At 49.4% G+C, this 19,254-nt stretch overlaps 1 protein-coding gene across 3 annotated transcripts in view; it reads left to right on the top strand.

The window, feature by feature from the left end:
• Positions 1-19,254, top strand: part of pdzd7a (PDZ domain containing 7a) — a 125,364-nt gene that overhangs the window by 57,748 nt on the left and 48,362 nt on the right. For all 3 annotated transcript variants that reach the window (XM_038773079.1, XM_038773080.1, XM_038773081.1), the window contains exon 12: positions 8,377-8,468. In XM_038773079.1, coding sequence (XP_038629007.1) covers positions 8,377-8,468 — 92 coding nt within the window. The remainder of the gene's footprint in view (positions 1-8,376; positions 8,469-19,254) is intronic.

Below are 19,254 nucleotides of genomic sequence, written 5' to 3'. Positions count from 1 at the left end.
ATCGTCTGAAAACGCAGCTATGAGAGCTCCAAGACCAGGGTATCATCTCAAAGGTCACAGAACCAACAGACTGGGTCAGCTCCATGGTCTGATTCAAGAAGCCCTCTGGTGAACTCCGCATTTGCATTGATTCCAAAGACCTGAATCGCAACATCATGTGCGAGCACTACCCGATCCCAAAGCGTGAAGAGTTAACCTGTGAGATGGCTCATGCCAAATTCTTTCCCAAGCTGGACGCCTCCTGTGGGTTCTGGCAGATGCAGCAGGACGAGTCCAGTCAGAAGCTGTGCACGTTTAACACTCCGTTCGGCAGGTATTGCTACAACCGCATGCCTTTTGGTATCATATCAGCTACCAAAGTATTTCATCACATAATGGAGCAAATGATGAAGGGCATCGAGGGGGTCTGAGTCTATGTGGACGACGTGATCATCTGGTCCACGACGCCCGAGGATCACATCGCTCGCCTCAAACAAGTTTTCATGAAAACGGTTTCCAGCTCAACAGGGCCAAATGCTCATTTGTTAGGTCCGCTATCAAGTTTCTGGGTGACCACATTTCACACCAGGGTGTGCAACCTGACGCTGACAAGGTGCTGGCAATCAATGCCATGAAGACCCCAGAGGGCAAAAGGCGGTTCCCCCGTTTCCTCGGGATGGTGAATTTTCTCAGGAAATTCATTCCCAACATGGCATCCCATACCACAGCCCTCTGGCATCTCTTAAAAATGACAGTGTTCCAGTGGCTTCCTGCACATCAAGCGGAGTGGCTTGAGCTGAAGGCGAAGCTCACCACAGGACCAGTACTGGCATTCTTTGACCTAACCAAGGATACCAAGATATCCACGGATGCAAGCCAGGACAGCATTGGGCGGTGCTCCTCCAGCGAGACGACTCCTTGTCCTGGGCTCCAGTGGCATACACCTCCAGGGCCATGACTCCGACCGAACAACGGTATGCCCAGGTCGAAAAGGAGTACTTGGGTCTCCTGACAGGAATAGTCAAGTTTCATGACTATGTATACGGCCGACCAAAGTTCACGGTGGAAACAGACCACAGGCCTTTAGTCCACATAATCCAAAAGGATTTAAATGACATGACACCTCGGCTGCAGCGAATTCTTCTTCGTCTCTGCCAATATGACTTCGAACTCGTCTACACACTGGGTAAGGAGCTGATCGTCGTGGATGCCCTATTCCAATCCGTCACCACGCCATGTGAACAGGGCGACTTCATTCGCCACATTGAAGCACAGGTGCAGTTGTGTGCTAGCAACCTCCCAGCCACTGATGAACGAGTTATACAAATATGTGAAGAAACTGCCAAAGATCCCCTACTGCAGCGCGTGATGAAGCACCTCGCCCATGGCTGGCAAAAGGGGCAGTGCCCCCAGTTCTTCAACGTTAAGGACGAGCTGACGGTTGTTGAGGGGATCCTTCTTAAATTAGATAGAATCATCATTCCCCAAAGCATGCAAAACATGGTGCTCAGGCAGATCCATGAGGGTCACCTGGGGGTCGAGAAATGTCGACGCAGAGCTCGGCAGGCAGTTTACTGGCCTGGCATTAGCCAGGACATTGCCAACACAGTCCTCAACTGCACAACATGCCAGAAGTTTCAACCAGCTCAGCCCAAGGAAACGCTGCAACAGCATGAGATCGTGACCACTCCGTGGTCCAAGGTGGGGATAGACCTCTTTCATGCCAATGGGCGTAATTACGTGCTCCTGGTCGACTACTTCTCCACCTACCCGGAAGTGGTGAAACTGTCGGACCTCACGTCCAAGTCCGTCATCAAAGCCTGCGAAGAGACGTTTGCCAGGCATGGGATACCACTCACGGTAATGAGTGACAACGATCCATGTTTCTACAGCCAAGAGTGGTCCGACTTTGCAGAATCCTACCACTTTAGTCACATCACATCCAGTCCCCATTACCCGCAATCAAACGGGAAGGCCGAGAAAGGGGTCCATATTGTCAAGCGGTTGCTGTGCAAGGCTGCAGACTCAGCCTCGGATTTCAACCTGGCGCTATTGGCATACAGGGCAATCCCTCTGTCAACTGGTTTGTCTTGGCGCTGTTGCTCATTAACCACAACCGCGGAGGGATCCGGCTCCCGGGGAGGCCGCCCACAGTGGCCTAGCCCGCAATCGGGGCCCACCGATCTGCAGGCGGGCCTGTACCGTGGGGGCACTTCTTTCTTCCGTGCCGGCCTCTGTAGGGCTCTGCCATGGCCGGTGCGGAGCAGAACCCCCCTGCGCATGCGCAGGAACACGCCGGCCGGTCTGCGCATGCGTGAACCATGCCAGCGGTTCTGCACATGCGCCAACTTGCGCCGGCCCTTCGGCGCCGGTTGGCAGGGCACCAACCCTCCGGAGCCGGCCTAGCCCCCGGAAGTGCGGAGGGTTCCGCAACTTCCGGTTGGCCTGACGCCGGAGTGGTTCACGCCGTTCTTGGCACCGGCGTCGGGCCATCCCGCCCAGTGCCTCCAACAGTGCAGCACTTTCTCAAGAGTATAAACCTAGATAGGGATTTTTCACCCCCACCCCCGCACGATGGGCTTCTGGTGGTGGAGACAACTCGGCAATGGGCGCCGGCGGGATCTTCAGGTCCCAGTGAAGTCATCTGCCATTTTCGTTGCTCGCCCGCCCCTCTTCTCGGGAACCCGTCGCGGGGGTCACCTTCTGTGTGAGCAGAAGACCACATTGGCAGGAAGGGCTGGAAAATTCCACCCCTAGATTATGTGTACAAATCCTTGGAGTGGAGGTAAACCTGAAAACCTTAATATTCAGGTGAGAGTGCTACTACTGCGCAAGGCTGACACTCGAATGAGTAAGCTCTTGTAAGTTGCAGCTGTGTTAAATATTTAAACAGTTCACACTTCAGTATTCGCCACCTAATGGTTTATTTTAAATAAGTTGTTTTGCATAAACATGAAAATTATTAGACTTGAATCTTTTAAAGCGGGTGACCCTCCGGGGGGTGTACTGCAGTGCACCACCAGAGTGGTCCAAGCATCGGAACCACATTTTAAGCAGTCCGATGCACCGCTTAATGATAGCCCGGGTGGTCACGTGGGCCTTGTTGTATTGGGTCTCCACATCGGTCTCCAGCCTCTACTGCCGCCATTATAGAGATCCTAAGCGGGTACCCCTTATCCCCCAAGAGCAAGCCGGTCATCCTGGGGTGTACCTCAAAGACGCCGGGGATCTCCAACTGCCCAGGATGTAGCTGTTCTGCACTTTCCCCGGTAAACGCGCGCACATGTGCATGATCTTCAGGTGGTGGTTGCACATAAGTTGAAAGTTCAGGAAGTGGAATCCCTTCTTGTTAACAAATGGCACTCCTGGACAACCCTGTGCATGCCAGCAGTGGTGAAGAATCATGCTGCCCGGGAATCCTGGTGGATTTGGTCCAGATCAAAATTTATATAGTTGGCTGCCCACGCAAACAGGGCATCTGTGATATCACGGATACACTTGTGGGCTGTTGGTTGCAATATGCCACACAAGTCCCAGCTGGAATGAACCCGAGGCATAAAGTTTCAGGGCTGCGGTGACCTTTACGGCCACGAGGAGCGGTTGTCTTCCTCCATGTGTTGCCAAGTCCGCAAGGACATAGCACAGGTGCAACACCTTCCCCTTATTGAGGCAGAGCCTCCTGCGGCACATGCTGTCCGACATCTCCTCAAAAGACCAGCGACGCCTGTGCACCTTGGGCCGTCTCTGGCCTCCCCTATGGCACCTCCCTGGCTTGATGGGCAGGGTGTGGGACGGGCCCCTGCACATGGGCTGCTGCCTCGAGCCTCTGCCGACTCTATTGCCGCCGCCTACTCTAGTATCTGGCCTTCTGAACTGCCAATGCCACCACGAGGGCAGCTGCTGAGGGGTCCACAATATCATCCATACCATGATATCAGTAAGAAATTGGAGAGGATGTGGGACCAACAATCAGTTATGGCTTCCACCCTGTTACCCTCTAGCCCCAAGCCTCCCCCACCCTTACATTCCCTTCCATCTTGCAGGGTGCCATCCGACGGGCCGGTTGTGCTGGGAGACCCTGCTCTGCATACACACCGCCTGCCAGAGGAGGGGCCCTGTGTACCAAACCCTTGGCCCTAGACCCCTGCTGGGAATGTAACTGGGACCTGGCCCGGGTACATCCCCCGATCTGCAAACCCACTCTCTGGTTGCGGAGGTGTCCCCAGTGCTGCGGTCCAGCTCTAGAGTGTATGGTTGTTGGCTGCTGACCCTGTGGTTGTGCAACCTCCAGTGTCCAGGTCTCACAGTCTGATCGGGATGCCAGGCAGTCACACCCACCCGGGATATGGTACATCTATCCACGGGAATCCACGGCTGTTGAGTGCTCATGTTACGAACATTGCCAATTCCCTACTAACATTTCCAATTCTCTACTAGCGCCATGCCGATCGGTCGGTGGGCATTAAAGTGATCTGCACCATATTACCATGCATGGGGCTCTGTCCTGGGGGCGTTCGGTAGAAGCTGAGGTAGCCCCTGGAATGCTCATACAGGATCCGGCGCATGCACCACCCCTGCCCCCCAGGGGCAACCCCTTCCGGTGGCAGCCAACACCCCCAACCGGGCCCGACCCCATCTCTCCCGGGACAGCTCTCTCCCCCCCACCCCCCTGCAATCCCGCAATCCCCCGCTGAGCATTGGGGCTGACTGCCCATTTACCATGATGGCTACTCACCTCCTCCAATCCCCATAGCAGCCATTTCGGCAGCTTTACATTTTTAAATAGGTGTGCTAAACGGCACCCGCGTGACCGCTCGCTGGTTCGATCACGGCAGACTGTTAGATAGGAAGCCCTTCCCGTTAATGGGATGTAGATCAGAAACTAATCGGCGTCGATTTCAGACTCTACTGTGATCTAACTGGCCCACTTAGATTCACACCCAACACGGCACAGCCGTCAGATCACCTCCTATTCATATAGTTTTACATTGAAATTGTCATCTTATTAAAGAAAATGTTTTAACCGTGATACTACATTTCAGATAACTTTAGATACAAAAGCTTCACTATAGTATCTTACAAAATATTAAACTGAACAATTGTTTTTTGAAAAAGATGATACAATTCAGCAGGCTGTCATTGTTTAAGGAAAGTTATTTCATTTTTATCTTCAATGCAAATAAGCTTTTACTGACTATCCTTGTCTTGTACAATTAAGAATTACATATTATAAAGTACTGATATATGTTTTATATCTGAGGGACATGTGCCACTCAGGTTTAACAGCCTTGGGGGCGACTTTGAGGACAAATTTCAAAGTGCGGTTTCAGGCACGTTTGGTGGAGTGTTTCGCAACAGCTGCAATGCTGAGATGGAGACCGCTCTTCAAGGGAGCTTCGTTGTTTTTGTTGGACCTCAGGGAGTTTAACCCGTCGAGGCCACACTTTGAAATTTTTCCGGGAGTGGGGAGAGTAGTGCCCTGGCACCCGGATCCCTGATACTGCCACCAGGGCACCCTGGCAGAGCCAGTAGGATAGCCCTTGGGTGTCCAGTTGGCATTTCCTGGGTACCTGGGGCACTGCCAGGCTGCCAGGATGGTTGTGGCAGGGTGCTCAGGTGCCAGGTTGGCACTGCCAAGGGTTGGGGCCTGAGGGGCATTCCCATGGAATGGGGGTGACGGGGGTTTGAGTTGCCACAGAAAGGTTGGGGGGGGGGGGTGAAAGAGGTTGGGGGGGGGTGGGGGGTTGTAGAGTTCAGAGCAGCCTTTCAAAATCATGCCCTGATCTGTGAGGAGCCAGTCCTGCTGACGGTTTCATGAGCTTCACGTTCTGATCTATATTCCACTCGTGGAGTTTGTTTCTATGGTTCACAACTATAGTCCACGAGTGGAATGTAGATCGGAACATGAAGCTCATGAAACTGTCAGCAGGACCGGCTCCTCACAGATCAGGGCATGATTTTGAAAGGCTGCCCTGATCTCTACAACCCCCCCCCCCCCCCACCCCTCCCCCCCCCCCCCTCCCCCCCGCCACCCTAGTCAGGAGCCCCCCCCCCCAACCTCCTTCACCCCCCAACCTTTCTGTGGCAACTCAAACCCCCGTCACCCCCCTTTCATGGGTATGCCCCTCAGGCTCCGACCCTTGGCAGTGCCAACCTGGCACCTGAGCACCCTGGCAAAACCAGCCTGGCAGTGCCCCAGGTACCCAGGAAATGCCAACTGGACACCGAAGGGCTGCCCAGGTGGCACTATCTGGGTGCCAGGGCACTACCCTCCCCCCCGACCACCTAGGGGGCTCCAATTGCCTTAGCGTGATACAGATCGTGCCGGCGAAGTGAGTTAGGTGCCTTGCGATTGACCCAGCGCAAAGCCATCCCACCTGGTCAGTATTTAGAGTCATTATGCTGAATTTAACTGTGTCTCAACCTCCCTGACTAAAAGTCTGGGTTGGCACCCACGATCCCAATGGCTGTCCCATTGGGAGCAATGTTAATTATTTTAAGGCAGGTCTTCGGGGCATGTTTCACCTCAGAGGGCTGCTAACCAAGTGGATGGCTGGCAGCTCTGTAGCCCCAACAGCGTCAGAGGGGAATGATGGCCACTGATGGGATTAATACAGTCCAAACAGGCAGAGGGGCTAAGAGTCAGGGGTCCCAGTGTAGGGGTTGATGGGTCAGGTTCAGGAGTTCAAGGGGGAAGTTTAAAGGGAATGAGTGATTCCAATGGGCCCAGGGACCAAAGGAGATTCATAGAATCCATAGAACACCTACAGTACAGAAGGAGGGCATTCGACCCATCACGTTTGCATTGACCCTCTGAAAGAGCACCATACCTAGGCCCAGACCCCTACTCTATCCCCTTATCCCACCTAACCTGCACATCTTTGGACACAGAGGAGCAAACTGTCGGTAAAATACTGGTAGCAGTGGAATGAGGCCCTTGTAGGTCATTCGATAGCCACAAAAGGTCTCAATCAGCCCAAGGACGGGTAGAGATTAGGTACCTCATTAGGTACCTCCCCAACCCCTCGAAATTTCAGATAGGCTGGGTGGACAGGAGGGTAGTGGGAAGGTCACCAGCTGTATTTTACATGCCCTTCCTGCCTTCAAACCTGCTGCCAGGTGAGAGTAAAATCCAATCCATTTGCATTGAAATAGTAGAGAAACCTTCAGCCTAGGAAACCTGCCTTCAGTCATCCCAAGCAGGCATTATGAATTTGTAATCTCTCAGTAATTTTGGAGGTGCCAAAGGAGGTTTTTTTTTGTTAAATGTTTGTTTGTCTCCATGTTTCTGTGTTCAAATTTAAAAATCCATTTGTGAAATGATAACCTGGAGCAATTATAAGTAGCAAACCTCATCTTAAAATTCAGATGACCTCAGAAATATGTTTGAACTGACCACCTGAACCTTGTTGTAAATCTGATCTAATAATATTTATTCTTTGCTCCTTATGTTGTCTATATTATTCAACTAGCTCCTGCACCTCAATAAGAGTCTGAGGCTGAGATTTCTGCTCCTAGGTTGGTGCAGTTGGAATTTTCATTCCGGGGAGGTGGCTGGATTAGAAGTCAGGACTATCTCTCCCTGAATGCAGCGTCTGTTAGGTACGGAGGCAGGATGGGTGGAAGACCTGCCTCTGTGCTATGGCACTTTGTTTAAGTTAATTTTTAAAAGATTAAAACAAAAAACAGCCTTCACCCCACCACACATTCTCCATGCCCTACCCATGCCAACCTATGCCACCTCGTGCATTCCCCATGGACCTGATATCCCCTATGATCCCTTATAACCCTTATACCCTCCACATCCCCATGGCCTTTTATAGCCCTTCTGCCAACTTAGTGTCAACTCATGCCAAACCATGTTCTCCACCCACCACCTTTGCCCTTACTCCCTCCATGACAACTCACCAAGTATCCTTTTGACAGTTCCTTGGCAGCTTCGGCAGTTCCATTGGGTTTATGCATTTTGTACGCACAATCATGTTTACTTTTAACAATTTTAAAGGATGCTTTATCTCTCCCAAAGATGTCCTGGGACCATATCAAAATTATCTCTACAAACGAATCACCAAGTTCAAACCTCATCCTACTTACTTGGTTTAATATGCACACTTGGAGTTTCACACTAATGGCCCACCAAAATCCTGCTTCAGTGGTTGCAGCTGGTGATTTAAATCTTCAGATGCCTCTGTAAACTGTGAATACGCAAACCCTGGCCCAATCCTGTCCTGCCTTGCAAAAATAGCAAATGCCATGTTCAGGGGCCGGTCTCAGAATTTCCACTTATTTCTGGGATTTTCACCACAATGTAGAAACAATCTAGGCCTGAGTATTTACTTGATAGATATCCTTATTTTGGTAAAGTATTGTTTTATTTTATCTGTCGTGTTCCTAAAGGGCCATCATTGGACCAACCGACCTGGGCAGGTTTGACAGTATGGTGATGCCTTATGAACTGGAAGCATATGATATTCTGAAAAACAGAGCAGGTGAGAGAGCTGTACAAGAGTGATGAAAAATGACGTGAGAAATGAGTAATTAGAGTCAACAAAGTGGCTGAATATTTTGAATGATGGTGTGTTGTTAGGTTGTTATTCAAATCTGAAGGTGACAGGGCCTAAGCCTTGAATAAATTTTTCAATACCTTCCATACTCTTTAGTTATAGATGATGAACTGAAGAAGTTAATGAACTCAAAGGGCTGATTTTAAATATGGGGCAGTAGTCATAGAGGGACCAAAAGTGAGCGGTGCACTGTCTACCATTCTGGACCATAAGGCCAAGAGATTTTAATGTGTGGGCCTTAATTACAAGCTCTGGCTCTGATGCCCACCTGAAGCCAGCAGGGATTATTTTACCATGGGTGGGCAGGAGTCAAAAAATAGTGGAGCTTGAGGGGCAGAAGGTGACTGTGCACCTGGGAGCATTCCTAGGCGACGAAGTGCAAGTTCTGGTGGTTGGTGATCAGGGAGTGGGGGGGAGCCCTGAGGCAGTTGAGGCTCAAGCTGTCCTTGTGAAACCGGGGGGGGGGGGGAGGGTATTCGTCTGGCCCTGGAGGTTTACCGCAACAATTTGCTGGTAACCCAGAGACCATGGGGACCTGCAGTTAAAATGTTAAATAATGTAACTGGGATGCAACATTCATTTAAATCACACCCCATCTCCTCGGGGGTGGCTCCCCTTCTATGCCTTAAGTTAGAGAAGCCAAAGCGCAACATTTACCATCTTTCTTCCTCCTGTTCCCCCTCATCACCTTACCTTCACCAATTCTACTGATCTGGGATTGAATGCTGGCCCTCAAGTTTCAACATCAGATGAGTAAACAGCATTACCTGAATTTAAAATCACTGACAGCTCAAAATCAACTATCATGCCTGAAAATGATACTGAATTCTGGTGTTTTGAAGGAGCTGGTTGCTGGCATTGGCTTTTCCCATGAATTCTAAATGTAAATTTCTTCATGAGGCTCTGGGAAAGTCACATTTTCATGATAGATTTAATGAACAGCATCTTAGATTGAATGCATAGTAACTATCCCATTTAAAAAGATGTAAGCAATGATATGGACATATGCACCACCTTTATCATCGCAAAATATCCCAGGGTGCTTCACAAATGGGGAAAATGGACACTGACTGGCATTAGGTGAAGTTATGGGAGGTAATGGAAAGAGTTAATAAAGATGTTTTGAGCTGGCTTTTGAATGCATGAGAGAGTTAGCAACATAGAGGAGGTTTGGGAAAAGACTTACACAGTGCAGAGCGATGATGGTTGAAAACCGTACCACTGAAAATGGAATGGAAGGATAGTAGGTTGGAGTCAGAAGTTAGAGGGTGGAAGGTAGGAAATGGACTGTAGAAAGTTGCAGAGAAATTGAGAAAGGCTGTGGGGGAAATACCTAGATTTTGAAATCAGTGTTGGGGGTGAGCTGGTGGTTGTGGTTAAGGAGCCAGTCGAGGTTGGTACTACAGGATAAAATTAAACTTTGGATGAGTCGAAGTTTATGTACGCAGTCCTGTTGCATTGTTGAAAATTGAAATTCATTGAAACTTATTTTTTAAGATAATAGCCTTAATTTGGAAAATCAGAATCTAATCAAGCAGTCAACATGACTTAATGAAAGGGAAGTTGTGTCTGACTAATTTATCAGAGTTTTTCAAGGAAGTCTCAACCAGAGTGAATAGAGGGGAACCAGTAAATGTGTTGTATTAGGCGTTCAACAAGGTACCTCATAAAAGGTTAAGTCACAAGATAAGAACCCATGGTGCTGGAGGTGGTATACTGACATGGATAAAGAATTGGCTTATGGGCAGGAAACAGCAAGTGGGGTTAAGGGGTTCTTTTTCATATTGGCCACCTGTAACCAGTGGGGTTCCTCTGGGATCAGAGCTGGAACCATAACTGTTTACAATATATATTAATGACTTGGAGGAAGGAAGCAAAAATACTGCAACCAAATTCGCAGACAACAGAAAAATAGGTGGAAAGGCAAGTTGCAAGAGGAATACAAGAGGAACATCTCCTGCAAAGAGATATTGATGGGTTAAGTAAGTAAGCAAAAAGTTGGCAAATGCAATATAATGTGGGAAAATGTGAAGTTCATTTTGGAAGGGAGAGCTAAAAAAGAGAAAAACTGCAGAAAGGTGCAACATAAAGGGATTTGGGGGTACTTGTACATGAAACACAGAAAGCTAGAGCACAAGTACAGCAAGTAAACAGGAATGCTAATGGAATGTTGGCCCTTATTTCAGGGAGGTTAGAGTATTCACTGGCCACATTGCGCTCAAGCGAGAGCACAACCCGGCCGGAGAATCCCGGAAGGCGTGGAATCGGAACTTCGCCCAAAATGGGTGGGACCGAATGATGCTCGCGCAGGTAGGTCATAAACATACTTGTGCGGCATCCGTCTCCATCAAATTCTCAGGCTTCCCCAGGGAGGCTGCAACCGGGTGCCGATCAGTGCTGGTTCACACAAACATGGACCAGGTGGAAAGGCACCGGGAGGGTCTTCCGGGCCATTGGAGACCCCCAGGTGGTCAGGGTAAGTGCAAGGGTGGCTCCCTGGCCCTCCCCCTGGAACGCAGGCACCTTGCCACTGCCAAGGTGTCTGGGTGGCACTGCCAAGCTGGCAGAAGCACTGCCTGGCTGCCAGGGTGGCAGTGCAAGGGTGCACGAGTGCCTGTGTGGCACTGCCAAGGGCCAGGAGGAAAGGGGGGCCATGCTCATGAAATGAGAGTGGACGGGACTTTGAAGGGTGAGGGAGTGCAGGGCATGTAAGTAGGGGCCTCTGGGAGGTTGGAGGGGTAATAGGTGGGGGTTTTGGAAAGGAGTGGGTGCTGTAAGGAGGCTTGGGGGGGCCTGAAGAGGGGAGACCCCAGGGATCCCATAGCGGGTGCTCACTTGGGGGGTGAGGGGTAGTATCCATGTGTGTGAGGGGTGACATTTCCCATGGGTGGGGGGACCCCAAGCTCACTTATAGACCAGGGAACCTTTTCAAAATGGCAGCCCGATTTCTGAGTTCAAGGTTTCTAGGGGCGGGATTCTCCAGCCGCATAAACCCGGTGCCTGGAGAATCCCGCCCGAGGTCAATGGAGTTCTCCATTGCACACGGTTCACCCGTTACATCCTTGTGCCAGGGGCTGGGCGGGAGAACCCCCCGTGGGCAGCACGGTAGCATTGTGGATAGCACAACTGCTTCACAGCTCCAGGGTCCCAGGTTCGATTCCGGCTTGGGTCACTGTCTGCGCGGAGACTGCACATCCTCTCCGTGTGTGCGTGGGTTTCCTCCGGGTGCTCCGGTTTCCTCCCACAGTCCAAAGATGTGCAGGTTAGGTGGATTGGCCCTGATAAATTGCCCTTAGTGTCCAAAATTGCCCTTAGTGTTGTGTGGGGTTACTGGGTTATGGGGATAGGGTGGCGGTGTTGACCTTGGGTAGGGTGCTCTTTCCAAGAGCCGGTGCAGACTCGATGGGCTGTATGGCCTCCTTCTGCACTGTAAATTCTATGAACCCAGCCCAAAGTGTTGGCTAAACCGGTGAGAAACTCCCCAGGGCGCAGTTCTCCGGAAAAACTTTTAAGTGTGGTAGTGAGCGGGAATTACAGCAAGATTCCTGGCACTTGGCCCAGCGAGGCCGGCAACGCAGTGCAACGTTAATTGGTCCACTTAACAAGGCGTCACGGGTTTCTCGCCACAAATGACGGCTCGCCAGCTGATTCGCCGGGACTCCGCTCACCAGCCCCTCGCTAACAGGTTCCTGCAGCACTTAAGCTGCACTTGCTCAGCCAACCCCAGCTAGCTCACAACAATGGAGCCAAGGAGACCAGCCCCAAGATTCGGGGACGTGATCTCGGGAGACCCCTGGACAGGCTGGAGGCCAGAAAGGATGTCCTATTCCCCTGAGGGTCCAGGAGGGTGAGCCACAAGCCACAAGTACTGCCTAGGGTGAGGTGGCGGCAGCCGTCAGCTCAGGGAGTGTGACCAGGAGAACTGGTCTCCTGTGCAGGCGAAAGGCCAACGACCTACACAAGTGAGTAGACACCAATGCCCCCCCAGCCCCAAGGGCGCATCCACCAACCCCCAATCCCCCTGGCGATCCTCAGCCCTCCCTCCCCCCTCAACCCTGAACACCCACTCTTCCACCACTGTGAACCGTGCATGTGGCTAACGATGCCCTCTCTCTCTCTTCAGGAAAAGCTCTCCCACAATTGAAGGGAGAGTGCCCAGACTATCGGTGGGGTGCTGGACATCAGAATCCTCACCTCCTTAGAGGGGCCCTGGAGATGACTGGTGTGGGCGAAGACAGCGCGGTAACCAACGTGGAAGCTGATGGACGCCGCAGAGGTGAGGAACCACCGGGCTCCACCTAGAGGACCTGCCTTACTAACTGACCCATCCCTCCCACTGACCATATGTTCATTCTCCTGCAGGTCCTCCAGCTGTCTGCGCCGGCGCATCCTGGGTGGCCTCCTCTCCTGACACCAAGGAGAACACCTCGGAAGGGAGCTCCAAGGATGCACCTGTTAGTCGCAGCACAGCTGTCATCCCCACCCTCCACCAGCGCAGATATACACACCTCGGTGGTCAGGTATCTGGGGCACAATCTGGTGAGCGCCGCACTGCAGATGATGCAAATCTGGTGGAGGCAGGAACCCCCAAGTGAGTCAGCAGTTGGAGGGCTGCTGGATCCTAGGACCCAGCTGGGTCCCAGCCTGATGCTGAGCCTCTGGCAGTGGGTTACCCGGAGCTGATGGAGACGATTGGTAGCGGCCGGGAGGTTCAGAGGTAGATAGAAGCATCACTCCAGAAGATCCATAGCCGCTTGGAGAAATCCCAGAAACTACGCACGCAGGAGATGGCGCCTGCAAAGAGTGGCATCGAGGCCAATACTGCTTTGGTGGCGACCACAATGGAAAGCCTGGTGCACGACGTCGGCACCATGAGCGAAGGTATCCAAGGCGTAGCGCAATCGGTGACGTCCATGACAGAATGACCGTCTCGCTGGGGGATGTCACCCAGTACCAGACTGGCCTTGATGAGGTTCTGTAGGACATGGCCGAGGCACAGGGGAGGTTGTCCCAGTTACAGGTGGGCATTGCTGAGGCATTGCAGAACATGTCCCAGTCACTGAGGAGCATTGCCGAGGGTGTCGATACCATGGTGCAGACATTGTATAGCCACCAGGGCTGGCAGAGCCAGCTGATGCCGGGGCTCAAACCAGCTGTCCCTCAATCCTCAAGTGAACTCCAGGCATAGGTAGGGGGGTAGGGGTGGTTGGGGGGTGGGCAGTCAGCACCAGCGGGAGTGGGGTATGGTAAAGCACATTAAACTTCTTTTTGCACAAACATTATGATGCCTCTGTCACTTTCTTCCGCAATGCGTGCTGACCCCCGGACCCGTTGCCCATTTCTCCAGCTTTCGCTCGCTGTGGAGCTCACCCACCCTCCGGCCGTGGGCATGTCCCATCCCCTGGGAGTTTGGATGTTGAGTGTGTGGTGTTGCCTCCCACAGTGTTCAAGCAGTGTCCAGGCATCAGGGTGTGATTGGGATGCTTGGCAATGACTCCTATGTGCTACATGGCCCGTCCACCCACCGGAATCCACTTGGCATCTGTGAAGTGGTCACTTAACCGAAATTGCCAATTCCCTATCAGCAATAGCCTTCAGCCACGCAGCCAAATGTCTTAGCATTCGGTGGGGGGTATGGAAGTTCTTCCATCAGGTTCACGTTTTTCAAAATTAGTACACATAGACGCCAGCGTGAGCACTTGTTGAGGAGGTCGCTGAATGGCAGGAGGCCGTTGGATATGGGTCACTCTCATTGATTGTATGCAAATGGGGCATAAGTGATGATAATTTATTTCTCACCACGCTATGGCGAGATTCTGATTTTACCTATGGGAGCGGGACTGTTGTATCGCAAACTGTTTGCCGCCTGGCGCAGATCTCGTTTTTAGTCTCCCGCTCTTCACCGGCCTCGTTACGCTTTAGTGAGAATGCAATGAGGCCGGTGAATCGCGATTGAAGTGTCATTGAATGGCTGTGGGGAACTTGCCGGCAGGAAACTCCCTGGAAAACCCACCACAAATTAATTTATAAAATTTTGGAGTGAATCACGCCCCAAGTGTTCCCACTAACGGAGGATTAGAACTGGTCTCCGCTGGCGCTGGTGCAAGTCTTTCTCCTTAACCATGCAAAAATATGCATGGTAAATCTTGCCGGATTCCATCAGAACACCCCCCTCCCCCCACTGATCCCCCCCCAATCAGACACCTCCATCAAAGACCCCAGTCACCCTCATCAAACCCCCCCATCAGAGACCCATCAGTCACTCCCATCAGAGACCTCCCCCATCAGACAGCCCCATCAAAGAACCCCACCAGATACCCTCATCAGAGAGCCCCATCAGTCACCCCTGCCTGAAAGTCCAGGCAGTACAGTGAAAGATCATTGTATTTTCACTTACCCTTCCCTAACATCTTCTGCCTCAGACAAAAGTTTGTTTAAATCAGCAGCTGTTAAAAGTGCCAAAGGCTTCCTTGAAAGATAAATATACTTGAAAGGGTTTCAAATCCCCTGACAGCAGTTGAAATGCAGAACTCCCATTCAATTTCACATGGCAATACATTGCACCAACCAGTGATTGACAGTTGTATTATTCTAGCTGCTTGGTGGATAGTTTATCTATTCCCTTCACGCTTGAATGCATATCCATTACCCTGCTTTAATGCTAACCACAATGTTTACCAACACTCTTGCTATGATTGGCAGCTCCTCACCACACAAAAGCAGCTAAGTGCTTTCTGCTGTGAATAAAAGGAAGTGAGACCACTTAACTCCTTTTGATGTGATGAGGAGCTGTGAATCATCGCAAGCGTTTATAAACATTGTGGTTAGCATCAAAGCGGGTCTCTGATGGGGAGGTGACTGATGGGGGATTGTGGAGGAGGGGCCAGGTCACCTTTGTGCATGCATACTGTGGGGGGGGGGGGGGGGTGCTGGTTGCCCGTTATTCCCGTGGGGAGGGGGAGGATGCTTCTCCTTGTCAGCAGGGGAAGGAGGAGACACAGATTTTTTGTTGTGGCGGGGAGCCTTCCAATGGACTTTGGGGGTACTCAGTTATGCTCTGACACCCTTGAGCCACGTCAGCGCCACACTTGGGCAAACGTGCACCAAAGCCCGCCTTTTGGATTTCCCACTGTGGGGGTCAGAGCATACCAGGAGGGGGGAGAAGACTCAGGTTTTGAGACGTTAATGACATTAAAATGTATTTAAATGCTTAATTTGCATCCTTCTGCTGACGTAATGTGCTGAGGCCATTGGCAGGGGATAGGAGCTTCACATGGGTGCCAAAGCCGTTTTTCCCTTAACGCTCCGACCGGAATTCCCCATCGGAGCAGCATTGAAAGGAGAATCGACTCCATTATTTAATTGGAGGCAGTTCAGAGAAGGCTCACACGGATGATCCCTGGTATTGTCTTATGAGCAAAGGTTAAACGGGTCAGGACTATTCATTGGAATTTAGAAGAATGAGAAGCAATTTCATTGAAACATATAGGATTCTCAAGGGGCTTGACTGAGTAAATGTTGAGAGGATATTTCCCTCATGGGAGAGTCTAGGACCAGAGGTCATAGTCTCAGAATAATGAGGTGCCAATTTAAAATTGAGATGAAGGAGAATATCTTCTCTCAGATGGTTATGAGTCTTTGGAACTCTTTGCCACAGAGATTTGGGGGTGGGGGGGAGGGTCAGAGTCCTTTTGTCTATTTAAGGCTGAGATAGATAGATTCTTGAACAGTAAGGGAATCAAGGGTTACCAGGAATGGACAAGAAAGTCAATGAGAGGAATGTAAGATCAGCCATGATCCTAAGAATGGTGGGGCAGGCTCGAGGGGCCCAACAGACTATCACTGTTCCTATTTGTTATGGTCTTATTTTCAGTCTCTAAACCGCTTTATCAGTATAGCCTGGGAACAAGTTCTAATGAGAACTAAAAGGATTTCCTTAGTCCTTTAAAAATATTTACAGACATCTTTTATTATATAAAAGCAGGTTTAGAAACAATGAAAAATTATGGTGAAAATATGTTGGAGTTTAAAAGGTTGTTAAAATGGAGGCAAAGTGTACCGATTTAGCAGTGGGATGATCTGTTCCCATTTCTCCTCTGTCAAGTGCATGGCTCCCTTTTTTAGACCTAAAACAGTATCAGGCCACTTGAATATGTTAATTATGGGTTTAACATATGAAAAGGGATCCTTTTACAAAATTTGTCAGCATTGAGCCAACTTTGGAGCCTGAAGTAGTAGTGACGCCACCCGATAACTGGGTAGCCTACTTCATAACTCCCTACCAAAACTTAACCAAAGGCCATTGCTGGTACTGATGTCTATACTTGGTCAGGCTGCCTCTGGAGGCACAATAAATGCCGGTAGCTCAACAAGAACATAGAGCACAGAACAGGCCCTTCGGCCCTCAATGTTGTGCCGAGCCATGATCACCCTACTCAAACCCACGTATCCACCCTATACCTGTAACCCAACAACCCCCCCTTAACCTTACTTTTATTAGGACACTACGGGCAATTTAGCATGGCCAATCCACCTAACCCTAATCCACCTAAGTGTATTGATAAAACCTGAGGACTGACTTTCATTAATCCTCGAGCCACTTGCAGAAATTGGGTTTGAGCTCATTTCTCGGCCATTTAGGTTCTATTAACATGAATATAAAAAGGTATTAAATAGTTACTACTAAACCCAGATCCATGTTTCGACATAAAAAGTTTAATTGTTTCATTATAGATGGGGTTTTCTATAATGCTGCATTAATTATGTATAAATCTTAGCTGCAGAAACAGCATGAGATTTGATATCTACTTCAGAGATAATACTTTAAATATATATGTAGATGAAACAGGCAAAAATAAATTAACATGTCACCAGGATCACATTTTTCCATATATTGCAATCTGGTGTGATTGAAACATTAATAAAATGGTCAGTGAAAGGCATAGTGTAATTTATTGCCCAGTGGATTATACAGTAAAATAAAAATTAAAGGTAATTGAAACAAAAACAACCAAATCAAAATTTACTTTTTTAGATTGCACTACTTTTTAATATGTTTGTTACTGATGTTCAACGTAGGTCAGATAAAAGTCCAATGTAACAATTAGAAAAGGTGGTGAAGCGAAAGCTGAACACCATGCTTGAGGGAACCTGGAATGAAGAGACATGGGGCTGAAATCTCACCATCGAGGCGGGATGTTCGAGTCAGGAAATGTCCCAACTTGGCAGACCCAGGAGAAAATAAATTGCACGGGGAGATATTTGTGGGAGGGTGAAAGTTTGTGGGAGGGGGAATAAAATTTGTCGGGGGCGAGGTGGTGGTGTTGTGCCACGGACATGGGTAAATGTGGGGATGGGCTGATTAGAAACCTTGCCTTAGTTCTGTGGGACTTCAACCTAGTTGTATTAGAGGCTGCTAAGCCCTCAACTCTCACACCCAAACCTCCATGCCCTTTCATGCCCCCCTGTACCTTCCATGCCCACTCACACAGTACGCACTCTAGTCCCAATAAACCATATAATAACAATGGCAAGTCTTGAAAGGCACTTAAAAGCACCCATTCCAAAATCTGTTTGGGAAAAAATGTCTGCTCTTACAACCCTTTAAAATATCAATCAGGCAGAATTATTATAGCATCAATCAAAGAAGCTTTACCTCATCTGCTGTTGGAGCTCAAGCCAAGCATTCATAATGACGCCATATGTGAACTGTATTAACAGACACAAATGGCCAGATATCTGTTTCTCTAGAAGATCTTACTATAAATCCAAAACTCACTCATGGATTAGCTCAGCGGAAGTCTGTTTTTAAGGTGTTTAAAGGTGGAAGTGGGGTGTTTGCTTTGATTGAGATTAGGATTAATACCTATGTGGAGGATAAACACCACACAGATTGAGTTGAGTTGTTAGTGCTTCTGTTATTATTGTGAGGATTTAAGACCTCACACTGTATATTTTTATAAAATTTATATAGAAATGCATACCGCCGTTTCTAAAATGTTTAAAACTGTACAAAGACCTTTAAAATGGCTGAAACTGTGTTGGTCTGTGACCCATGAACAAAATAAGGTACTTAGTTTTTGGAACAATCACACCTTGTTGACTCTGAGGAACCACTATGGACTGTACAGCCCAACTTTAACAAGAGCTATACCTGCATTTAATAACCCAGGCAAAGGCCCCACAACCTTCCTTTCAATTCTTAACGGCTGAGATGTTTAAGCCTCTGCAATCTACACAATGGATGTGCATCCTTTGTCAAAGATGGTGGAGAGGTGGGAGTCATATGACATGGGCCTCTGGCTTGTCGAACAAGGTATACTGCCTTGTTAAATTGCATAGTTCAGCCTGCTATTTAACATCTGACTAGCAAAACACACCAAAGGAACTCTGGTCCAGATTGGACACCTGGCCCCATCTACCCTGATTCTACTGGATGTTCTGTACCATCGCCTACAAGACTGATTAAATCTGTGTCCCTAACTCATCTTATGAAGCCCACACCACCAGAAAAGTGAATTCTACATCGGTTTTCAGCCTACCAACCTCTGTGAAGGAATACCGTGTTGGATTTTGATTCTGGATGCTGAATTAAGGCCCCCCCCCCCCAACCACACACACACACACATCGCTCACATTATATTACATAGAAAAGTGCGCACAAGTCCAACAAATTGCTATTTTAGAAAATATAAATATTCTCATTATTGAA

The sequence above is a fragment of the Scyliorhinus canicula genome, chromosome 16 (genome assembly GCF_902713615.1).
Source record: "Scyliorhinus canicula chromosome 16, sScyCan1.1, whole genome shotgun sequence".
NCBI lineage: Eukaryota > Metazoa > Chordata > Chondrichthyes > Carcharhiniformes > Scyliorhinidae > Scyliorhinus > Scyliorhinus canicula.
This window is presented reverse-complemented; position numbering and strand designations above follow the sequence as displayed.